This window comes from Nannospalax galili, unplaced genomic scaffold (assembly GCF_000622305.1).
Source record: "Nannospalax galili isolate Female #2095 unplaced genomic scaffold, S.galili_v1.0 scaffold1387, whole genome shotgun sequence".
Taxonomy (NCBI): domain Eukaryota; kingdom Metazoa; phylum Chordata; class Mammalia; order Rodentia; family Spalacidae; genus Nannospalax; species Nannospalax galili.
This window is the reverse complement of record NW_008355976.1, coordinates 711,793-723,566: the sequence shown is the minus strand read 5'-3', so window position 1 is coordinate 723,566 and position 11,774 is coordinate 711,793. Positions and strand designations below refer to the sequence as shown.

General features: G+C 38.3%; 1 protein-coding gene across 4 annotated transcripts in view; it reads left to right on the top strand.

Annotated features, from left to right (window-relative positions):
- Nup98 (nucleoporin 98) overlaps positions 1 to 11,774 on the top strand; it is a 108,762-nt gene that overhangs the window by 35,972 nt on the left and 61,016 nt on the right. For 2 of the 4 annotated variants that reach the window (XM_008854096.3, XM_017803453.2), the window contains exons 11-12: positions 1,274 to 1,366; positions 8,187 to 8,327. In XM_008854096.3, the coding sequence (XP_008852318.1) occupies positions 1,274 to 1,366; positions 8,187 to 8,327 (234 nt within the window). The remainder of the gene's footprint in view (positions 1 to 1,273; positions 1,367 to 8,186; positions 8,328 to 11,774) is intronic. The other 2 variants (XM_029556603.1, XM_029556602.1) reach the window with 1 other exon arrangement.

The window sequence follows — 11,774 nt, the reverse complement described above, 5'->3', positions numbered from 1 at the left end:
AATTCTCACCATGGCCTGTAAAATACAAATGGCTTACATTGATTTTTTTTTTTTTTTTAATTTTAATTTTATGTTTGTGAGTGTTTTCCTTGCATGTATGTACATACATCTGTGTCATTTAAGGCCTATGGAGGCCAGAAGTGGGTATCAGATCTCCAGGAATGAGAGTTACAGAGGATTTTAGCTGCCATGTGGGTGCTGGGAACCAAACCTGGGTCCTCTGCAAGAGCTGCCAGTGCTCTTAACCTTTGAGCCTTCTCTTCAGTCCTACAATTAGATTTTTTTTTTTTTTTTGTCTTTTTGAGACTCTCCCTGTAGCCCCAACTAATTGGCAAATCATAGTGAAATAGAATGGTTTGCTCAGTCCTCCGTTATCTTTGATGAAGAAATGGTTGAACTCAACATACTCGTTTTCCTGTTTTTGATATTTCTGTCGTGGTTGTGCACGCCTGTAATTCTGTTTCTGGGAAAGTGGAGAGCTGAGAGTCAGGAGTTCAGAGACATTCTAGGTAGAGTGAGTTGGTAGTTAGCTTGAGTTCCGTGAAACCTACCACAACTCCCTCCCCCACCCCCAATTAGCTACCTGAGCCCTTGAGTGTTAGCTGAGTGTGACATTGAGGCTCCCTGCATGACCAGCCACACATTACTATCTATGCCAGGTCCATCGGTTTAAAACAAAAGTTACTTTAGAGGATTTATAGGTATTTTTTGTTTCTTTAGATTCAGTAGGCTATCTTTATTTGTTGACAGTTTTATTTTCAGTGAATACTTGAGGGAATTTTTTTTGTGGGTTTTTTTTTTGTTTTGTTTTGTTTTTTTGTTTGTTTTTTTTTTTGATCTTTTTAAGGCAGGGTTTTCCTGTAGCTCCAGCTGGCCTGAACTCACTATGTAGACCAGGCTGGCCTTGAACTCAGAGATCGCCTGCTTCTGCCTCCCAAGTGCTGGGATTAAAGGCAAGTGCTACCATGCCTGGCTGAGGGAATGAATTTTTGTGTTTATAAGTAAGCATGCACTGGACCCCTTGCTTTGATGCAGGGAACTATCCTTTTCAAAATTGGTATTTCAAGCCTGAAGATGCAGTTAAGTAAATACAAAGACTTATTTGCAGGTGTCAGAATTCTTAGTAAGTTAGCTGTTATTTTGGATTCCTCAGTATTAATAGTTTAAAGGATATATAAAGCCTAGGACCAGTTGACTTTGTGTTAAGCCTCCCTTTTAGAGAAAATGAGAATTGTGTTAAAAGTGTAGCCTACTCATTCTTTTTTCCTCTTAGGCTTTGGCACAAATAACAGTGGGAATAGTATTTTTGGAAGTAAGCCAGCACCTGGGACTCTGGGAACTGGACTTGGTACTGGATTTGGAACAGGTAAGAAACTGTTTCCCTGACGTTTAAGAAGTACTATGACTTGAAGGTAAGAGTTCTGTTTGATCATAAGAGGCATGTGTCACCATGCCCAGCCCTTTATTTTCATTTTTACAGATAGTTTTAGAAAATATTTTCAGGTCCTAAAACATTAGGATGCTTATTTAGAAATAAGTTCACAAAATGTAGATTTTTGTTTCATAAAAAGAATTACCTTTTCTATGTAAAAGTTGTTTTCCTAATTAATAGTCCTGATCTGTCTGGGATTTTGAATAAAAATAGTGAGAATTATCAGTGTAATGACAGTGACTTTTTTTGTGGGTTTTTTTTGTTTTGTTTTGTTTTTGAGTCAGGGTCTCCCTATAGCCCCAGCTGGCCTAGAACTCACTATGTAGACCACGCTGGCCTGGAACTCACAGAGATCCACCTGCCTCTGCCTCCACCTCCGCCTCCCAAGTGCCTGGATTAAAGGTGACTTTTAAACTCTTGTTTTAACTTTGTACCAAAGATGTAGACCTTGACTTGTTTATCAGTGAAGCCCTAATAGTACAGCAGAGGAGTACCAAGCACCTGCTATAGTGATTAACAAATGTTTGAAAGTTTTCCAAAGTTTGTAACTACTTTTCAGTTCTTTGGAATGTGACATAGAGCTAGATGTCACCTTTTTATCTCTCTCATATTTGTAGTTATTTTTCAGCAAATTGGAAAATACTGACCTTTCTACCTGTCCACCTGTTTTAAACAAGAGGTTCTTATAAAGTGAGTGTTTCACCATGTCCAGCTAAACCTATTATCTAAGCATATATGTTTGCTCACTGTGCCTAGTTCCTTTGCTCATTGGTGAATACTTCAGTTGCAGAACTGTTTACTTTCACACTCTGCTTCCACTGCCCAGCTTTCTGTTTTCTTTGCTTCTGTAATATTTCTCTGCCATCTCCTTAAAAGAACCTCCCTTTTGTACACCATGGACTGCTGACTTTATATAAAGATACAAGTGATAGTAAAATATTTCAAAAGTTCAGAAATAGCATGGAAAGTCCAAGTGATTCAGCTGTGAAGTAATGAACAGCTATTCAGAGTTTGCTAATATCTTGTCCATACTCCTTACTGGTTTGTTTTTTTTGTTTTTTTTTTGAACTTGGTACATACTACAGAAACCATTTATATGCACATATTTCACATATAGGGCTTTTGTTTGTGCTCTTATGTACCACCATACCCTACATGAGTTTTTTACAGTGCTGGGGATTTATTATACATAGGTATATTCTGTCACAGAGCAACCTCTCCCAGTCCTGCATGAGAGGGTGTGTGTGTGTGTGTGTGTGTGTGTGTGTGTGTGTGTGTGTGTTTGTAGCAGAGTAAGCCTAGATTTATTAAGGAAAAGTAGAAAGAATTCCTAAGAGTAAGAGAATCTCCAAGGAAAGAATACTGTGAGTTTTAGAATAAATGCTGAGATGTCTTAGTTGTTTCTGTATTTATTGGGCTGCAATCAAGGATCAATCCTTTAAGAAAATGAACTACAAAACTCACTATATGTAGTAAGATACTAATCCTTGATCTAAGTTTTGTTTTATTTAAGGTGCTATAGATTTTGGGTTTCATATTTCATATGTACTAGAATCAAGAACATTTGAAAGCCATGGTGTCACATAGTATTCATTTTTTTAAAACTTACTATTAGCTGATTTTGTTTTGGTCTATGCATATAGATTTCGGCTTAAAATAAAGGCTTAATATTTGTGCATATGTGTATATATACACAAAGGCATAATTTATACTTTACCATACATGTACCATGATTTATCTAACTTTTCTCCTACCATCAATAGTTGAGTTCTTTAGTATTAATAACAAAGCCCTCAGTGAAAATCTTGGTTACATAATTTTGTATGTATATTATTATAATATGGTTAATAAGACATTGGAGTTACTGTCTCTAGAAGATAAACACTAGACCTTGGTTGATCTTGTTAATTTACCTTCAAAAGGTATACATTTTCCCATACCTTTTCAATGTTTGGTTTTTCTGCTTTTGCGATGGAATCTCACTGTTTCTCAGGGTTTACTCAGATTCCTAGACTCAAGGTTTCTGAGTAGCTGGTATCAATGGCTTTTTTTTGTTTTGTTTTTCTGCTTATTTATTTATTTATTTATTTATTTTTTAAAAGGTCTCCTTGTAGCTCCATCTGGTCTGGACCTCACTATGTAGAACAGGCTGGCCTGGATCTCATAGAGATCCTTCTGCCTCTTCCTCCTGAGTGCTGGGATTAAAGGTGTGACCTACCATGCTTGGTCTCAGTGCCTTATTTTTAAAGATTTATTCTTTTAACCACTGAACCATCTCTTCAGCCCCTGTCAGATTTGTTTGAGAGGATCTCACTATGTTTCCCAGGCTGGTTTTGAACTCCTGATCTCAAGCAGTAGTGCCTTAAGCTCTTGGGTAGCTGGGATTTTAGGTGCTAGAGATTGAACCCAGGGCCTTTCACACACTAGGCAAGAGCTGTCAACTGAGCATATTCTCAGCCCCTGAGCCTTTATTTTTTTAAACAGGGTCTCATTGTGTAGTCTTGGGTGGTCTGGAACTCACAGATATCTACCTGTCTCTGCCTCCTGAGTGCTGGAACTGAAGGCGTGTACACATACCTGTGAATTTTGTTGACTTGTTCAAATTCTGCCACATAATTTTTTTATCATAATGTGATCCCCTAAAATAAGCATCATTCATCAATGTTTTCTTTTTAATCCTGGAGTTAAAATAACTTTGACATAGGAAAAAAAGCTTTGACATAGGAAAATTAAAGGGCCCATTTTCAAGGAGTTTTGTGTATGTTTATGTGCATATAAACACACTCAAGTTTTCTATAGTTTTTTTCTTTTTAAAATATTTTATTTTATGTGTATGCATGTATTGCCTCCATGTAGGTAAGTACACCTGTGTGGTGCAATGCGCACAGAGGACAGTTTTTGCTGTCGGATCCCCTGGAACTGGAGTTACAGACAATTGTTAGCTGCCATGTGGGTGCTGGGATTCAAACCCGGGTCTTCTGCAAGAACAGTGTTCTTAACCACTAAGCCATCTCTCCAGCCCCATCTGTTTTGTTTTGAGACAAAGTCTCATGTGTTCCAGACTGGCCTGAATTTGCTGTGTAGCCAAGGGTGACCCTGAATTTCTGATCCTCCTGCTTTTACCTGCACCAAGTGCCTGGTTTACCTGGGGCTGGGAATTGAGCCTGAGGCTTCACACATGGGAGACAAGCTTTTACCAATTAAGCTACATCCCAGCACCCCCCCCCCCCTTTTATCCTTTTGGTAAGGCTGTGTATTGTATAGCCCAGCTGAGTTTAAATTTCCCATCTTCCTCCTGCCTCAGCCTTCTGGGTGCAGGGATTACATGTTTTGCCACCATAAATAGTACTTAATACCCCGACGAGATGCTTGACTTACAGTGGGACTGCATCTTGATAATCTATCACTAATTGAGAACACGTGTTTAATATTCTTTACCTCTTAGACATCATATCTTATTCTGTCTTAGTTTTAAACTTGTTCAAAATACACACATTGGACTGTAGTTGAACATTGCTCGGGAGTATTGCCTATCATTAAGCCAGAAAAAGATCAAAACTGAAAATTCAAAGCATAGTTTGTACTGAATGTCTTTTTTTTCGTACAACTATAAAGTCATATTTTTTTGGCCTTTTTGAGACAGGGTCTCCCTATAGCCCCAGCTGGTCTGGAACTCTATGTAGACCAGGCTGGCCTCAAACTCATAGAGATCTGCCTGCCTCTGCCTCCCAGTGCTGAGATTAAAGGTATGTGCACCACCACGCCTGGATTATTTTTATTTTATGTGTATGACTGTGCTGCCTCATGCATATAAGGGCACCTGTATTGTGCATTGTCAGTGGAGGTCAGAAAGAGGGCATTAGATCCCATGGAACCAAAGTTACAAACAGTTGTTAGCTACTATGTGAGTGCTGGAGCTACCATGTGAGTGCTGGGAATCTAACCTGGGTCCTTTCTGCTAGAGCAGTGTTCTTAACCACGAACCATCACTCCAGCCCCTTGAGTATTTTTACGTAATTTCAGTTACTCATTTCTCTTTGGATTCTGGATCTAGATTATAATTAGCATAAACTTTTATACCCTAACCTTCCTTAGTAGCAGATCATGTGTTGCAGTGAGAATTGTGTAAACACTACAGAAATTCCTCATTATATTAGCTAAAATAGACTTTGAGCTTTGAGAAGAACACATCCTGAATTTGCAGATAATAATTCTTTAACTGTATATTTCATGGCATTATGTAAACTAGCTCATTAGATACTATTTGAGGGGAGAGCATAAGCTTAAATGGTTGTTCATTTCAGTTTTCCTATTTTGAGTCATAGAGAATCAAATTTAACCCTCAACAGAAGGAAATTTTCCTACAGTGTGGGACTTTGGATCCTTATGGAGTAGTTTGGCTATTTAGATATTAACTGTACAAGCAGATAAGGATTTTGTTGTTGCTGTATGCTTAGGTTTGTTCAAGTCTTCCTCTAAGAAGTTTAATATTTTTTATTATATGTGTATGAGTGTGTTACCTGCGTGCATTTAAGTACACCCTTGTCGTGCAGTGCTCGAGAAGGTCAGAAGGAGACATCAGATCCCCTGGAACTGGAGTTACAGATGTTTTGCTAGTTGCCATGTGGGTGCTGAGAATTGAAGCCAGGTCCTCTGCAAGTGCTGTCAGTGCTCTTACTGCTGAGCCATTTCTTTAGCCCTGTCCTCTGGGAAGTTTATAATGACTCTTGACATGTAATTTTTTGCTCTTAATGTATTTAGAGTAAGGTGCAATCATTAAATCATGGATGTTTCAACTACTTTTTTCACAGTTGATCTGATTGACTGTCATTAACACTTTCAATTGCTTACAGTTGTCTTGGTAGTTAAGTAATGTTAGGAAGTTTTAGTTCTTAACATTTTTCATGAATAAGTTTAAGAGTTTATCTAGTAAGGTTGGCCTACTTTTTCCTTCCCTCCTTCCTCTCTCCTTTTTCCCCTTCCTTCTTGCACGATAGGCAAGTGCTTTGCCATTGATCCATATTTATACCCCAAGGTTGATTCTTCTACTGAGAGATTCTTATAAACATCTCTGTATCCAGCCAGAGATGGTGGCAAGTGCCTATATTCCAATACTGACACAACTAATCATAATAGTCATTTTTGCATACTAACACATTATACCGTACTGTTACCATATCATACTAATTGCACTCTCAAAATGCCTTAAGTTGTGAACATTTTATTTGCCATTTGTTCATAAAATGAGATATATTTGGATAAAGCATAATTGTCTTTTTGGAAAAATTCTTAAGTCTGTAGTCACATTGTTCTATGATACCCTTGCCCTTTTTTTGGAGACCATGTCTTGGCTCACTTCAACTTAGAATTTTTCTGCCTCTATCTCATATGCAAGTGTAGCACTCTGCCTAATACACAAATTAATTTTTTTTAGTACAGATTTTGCTGTGCAGAGTAGCAAATATGTTTAATCTCAGCACTTGGGACGCATAAGCGGGCGAATTTCTGTGAGTTCATGGCCAGCTGATCTACATAGTGAGTTCCAGGTCAGCCAGGACTTGATAATAAGATCTGATCTAAAAAAAATTGCTGATTTCTGGGCCATCAAGGTGGCTCAGCAGGTAAAGGTGCTTGCTGTCAAGCCTGAGGACCTGAGTTAAGTCTCTGGGAACCACATGGTGGAAGGAGAAAGCCAACTTTGGCAATTGTCCTCTGACTTCCACATGCCTATGATGGTATGTGTGTGCATGCACACATGCAGACAGTTTTTTCTTAATATTTTTAGTATATGAGTGTTGGCCTGCATGTGAGTGCACCATGTGCATGCCTGATGTCCATGGAGGCCAGAAGGAGGTGTCAGATCCTCTGGAACTAGAGTTACGGATTGGTGTTAGCTACCATGTAGGTGCTAGGAACTGAACCCAGGTCCTCGGGAAGAGTATCTAGGCTCTTAATTTTTTAATTATCAACTTCTCCAGGAGGTTTTCTCTGGTGAAAATGAGCTTTTTATTCCAACTGCTCTGTCTCATTTTAGAACTTACTGTGTTTAAATTAGATCATAAAACATTTAACCTTTTGGAAAAAGCTTGTTTATTTAACTGAAGCTGTTTTTATTAGATTTTGTGATTAAAAATAATACCCTTTTACTATTCAAAGGAGATAGATTATATTTAATTTTCTGTAGTTGAGCCTATATGTTAGTCAAAAAATTGACATTGTCATTGGGTCAGCTGAGTACTTTGGTTTGTAAATGCTGAAATGTACAGGGAATTATTCAGTTTTTCAATTCTTTGAAAGATTGATTTTATTACAGATTGGCAGTTTTGTCTTGGTTATACTGTCAGATATAGCTAGGTTTGAGCCTGCTTTCTACCACTTAAAATATTAGTAACATTGAGCTAAAATGGGGTAAAGGTCCCTCCTTTAGTTGTGTGAGCTGATATTTGTTATGTTTGATATGTATCAGATATCTTCAACATGCCGTGTGTATGTTTCATTTTAATCTTAGGATGAATTTCTATGCTATCCACTATTATGTTTATTTGTGGGAACTGAAGCAAAGAAAGACTGTTTAGCTTGTGATTTGCTCAGCTCAGTGCCTAGTGTGAAGTCCACATTTTCCACACTAGCTCTTTTGTTGAAATGACTGGTCAGGATGAAGATTCTAAATGTATTTTATTTTTAAGCAAGTGACTTCTGGCACGATAGTCAATGGATCTTCTGTGGCACTTTTTCTTTCCTCTTGTCTCCATAGCTCTTGGTGCTGGACAGACATCTTTGTTTGGAAACAACCAACCTAAGATCGGAGGGCCTCTTGGTACAGGTGCCTTTGGGGCTCCTGGATTTAATACTACGACAGCTCTTTTGGGCTTTGGTGCCCCCCAGGCCCCAGTAGGTAAGTGTTAGTCACTTTAGAAGCTTTATGCAGTTTTTTTCTAATACTTAGCTTTACTGTCTCATTCCTGCCTAAGCAGTGTATACATGTACATCATTAAACAATCATTTAACACAGAAAAGCTTACCCTGTTTCTCCATTCCTAGGCCTAATGCTGCACAGACATCCCTTTTGTTACTGTTTTTAATTTATCTGGTTTATCTTGAAGTTTATATCACTAAATGATGTGCTTATATTGCTATTCATATTTTAAAGTCGAATATTTAACTCATGGTAAATGAGAATTCCGCTCACATCACCTGTATCTTTTTTGTTTACTTCTTCCATTGTAACTGTACTAAATTTACTAAATTCTCTGTTTTTTTATCCTTTGAGATGTTTTTCATGCTTTGTTCATTTGAATGTTCTTTCCAAAGTTTTACAGTTTCTTAATACTTATTTCTAACAAAAGAAAATTAGCTTAGTTTTTTATTTAAATATATATTTGAAGAAAATTATGTTCAGGGCTGGAGAGATGGCTCAGTGGTTACGAGAGCACGGCTGTTCTTGGAGAGGACCCGGGTTCAATTCCTAGCACTCACATGGCAGCTAACGACTGTCTGTAAACTCCAGTTCGATGGCCTCTTCTGACCTTTTTGGGCATTGCACAACAAGGGTGCACTTATACACATTCAAGCAATACATTCGTACACATAAAATAATAAATTTAACAAAGCTATTACACTGAAAACACAAGCCTTGTATCAACTGGCATAAATTAGAGGGTGAGTTAGCACGAAAGAAATAGCTTTTCATATGACTACATTCAAGTACTCTATTGTACATGTGCTACATTTTGAGAGCTTTGGAAATTTGGGCTGTGCATATTTATACTTTGTCAACTAGGTGTCAACTAGGTGTTTCTGGAATCTCCTTTATCATTTAGGAGATAAATGTCCTTCCCCAGCCTTTGCTTTTCCTCATTTCCTCTTCTCTTGTATATTTTATATTGATAAAGTTCATACGACGTGTCCTCTAACTATTATTGTCTTATGTTCTTTGGTGAAAATTAATTTGATAACTGGGCATGATGGCACCCATCTGTGATGCCAGCACTCAGGAGGCAGAGGCAGGCAGAGCTCTGTAAGATTGAGGCTAGCCTAGTCTACATAGCAAGTTTCAGGACAGGTATGGCTACAGGGAAACATTTGAACAACAACAGCAACAAAAACCCAAATAACAACAAAAGAAAGACCAAATTTCTTCAGTGTTCTTTTTTTAGACATTTGTTTTTAGCTAATTTTTCTTGAAACTCTGAATTTTCTAATTGATATTAAGCTTTTCAAAGCTTTTTCAAAGCTTTTCTGTTTCTTAAATCATTAGGATTGTCTTAACTCAGATCCTGTTGCTTTTCCATTAATATTTAAGAATGAAATAGTTGGTATCTCACTGACATTTTTTTTGTGTGTCCTTACCAGCACATTTCATTTATGATTGAGAGTCTAAAAATAAGCTGTTATCCAAAAGTCCTTTAAATGTTGGAGTGTGAAGTCTTAGCTCTTACTAGTTGCTTTTGTCCTTTCCATAGACCACATAGTTTTCATATTCTCTGATGTTATACCCTGTCTGAGTATCAGAAAGTTAGACCTTTTGGGGTTGGAGAGATGGCTCAGCAGTTAAGAGCATTGGCTGCTCTTGCAGAGAACCTGGGAACCCAGGTGGGTGACATGATGGCTAACAACCATCTGTAACTCCATTTCCAGGGGATCCAATGCCCTCTTCTGTCCTCCATGAGCATTGTAGGACATGGGTGTGGTTATATACAGGAAGGGAAAACACTCATACACAAAAATAAGAATAAATAAATTTTTTAAGAAATAGGCCTTTTTTCCCCCCTTTTCTTTAAAGACCAGGGTCTCATGTTTCCCAGGTTGCCTCAAATTCCTTGTGTAGCTGCGGATTGACCTTTGATATGATCCTCCTGCCTCACCTCTCCAGTGCTGGTATTATAAAGGAGTATGCCATTGTGCTGTTTATATGATAGTCAGAATCATGGGCAAGTACTGTATCAACTGAGCAACATCTCCAGCTGCTATAAATGGGACTATACATTTATTCTTCCTTCCTATTTTAGTCCCACTTCATCAAATCTAGTATTATCTCCCCCTTTTAAAAAATTAAGCCGGGTGTGGTGGCAGATACCTTTAATCCCAGCACTCAAGAGGCGCAGGCAGGTGGATCTCTGTGAGTTCAAGGCCAGCCTGGTCTACATAGTAAGTTCCAGGCCAGCTGGGGCTACAGGGAGACCTGTCTCAAAAAGAACCCCCCCCAAAAAAAAAATTTAATTAAAAAAATTGTTTTATGTATTTCATGTGTATGAGTGTTTTGCCTGCACGTATGTAAGTGTACCACATGCATACAATGACCATGGAGGCCAGAAGAGGGTCTTGAATCCCCTGGAACGGAAGTTAGAGACTGTTGTGAACCACTATCTGGGTTCTGGGAACCAAACCCTGGTCTTCTGCGAAAGCAGCAGTGCTCCTACTCCTGATCCATCTCTCCAGCCCTAATTTTTTATTTGTATGAATGTTTTACCTATATGTAACTGCATCAGTGTGTGCAGTGCCCATGGAGACCAGAAGAGATTGAAGGAACCCCTGGAACTGCATGATTGTTAGCCACTATTTGGGTGCTGGGGACCAAATCCAGGTCCTCTGTAAGAATAGCTAGTGTTCTTAACTGCTGAGCCATGTTTCCAGCCCCCAACCCTTCAAATATTTTCTTATTCTCTTTGCATAACTGCTCAGAATATTACTGTTTATTTGTAATACTGTGGTTCAAACAGTGCATGCTTGCATAATCTTTTTTTTTTTTTTTTTTTTTTTTTTTCAAAATAAAAAAAAAAAAAAAAAAATCTTTTCGCTCAATAGCTGTTTTTTATGATGGCTTTTTATGTAACTCACAAAGATCCTCCTGCCTCTGCCTCCCATGTGCTGGGATTAAAGGCGTGCACCACCACGCCTGGCCTTATACTACTTCTTAAATATCAAAAGTCTTAGTATTTTAATGAATTGTGTGTGTGTGTGTGTGTGTGTGTGTGTGTGTGTGTGTGTGTGTGTGTGTTTCAGAGAGTCTCTCTGTAGCCCAGGCTAGCCTGGAACACTCCAAATGGCCAAGGTAGCCTCAAGTTCATTGTGGTTCTCCTCTTAAGCTTTAGTTTTACCAAGTCTTTGAGCGGAGCTTTGCTTGATTAAGGTGGACCCACTCTGATGTCATTATTTTATTTGTAGCTGCCCATGCCTGGTGGTGGTGGTGGTGGTGGTAGTGATAGCTGTTGCTGCTGCTTTTTATTTTCCCTGTTGTGTTTTCTTGTTTGGGGTATTCTTGTTATACTGATTCTCATTATATTTTGGCTTTAGCCTATTTCTGTGTCTTCTGTATTTTCTGAGGAAAAAAATAGTGTTTTTA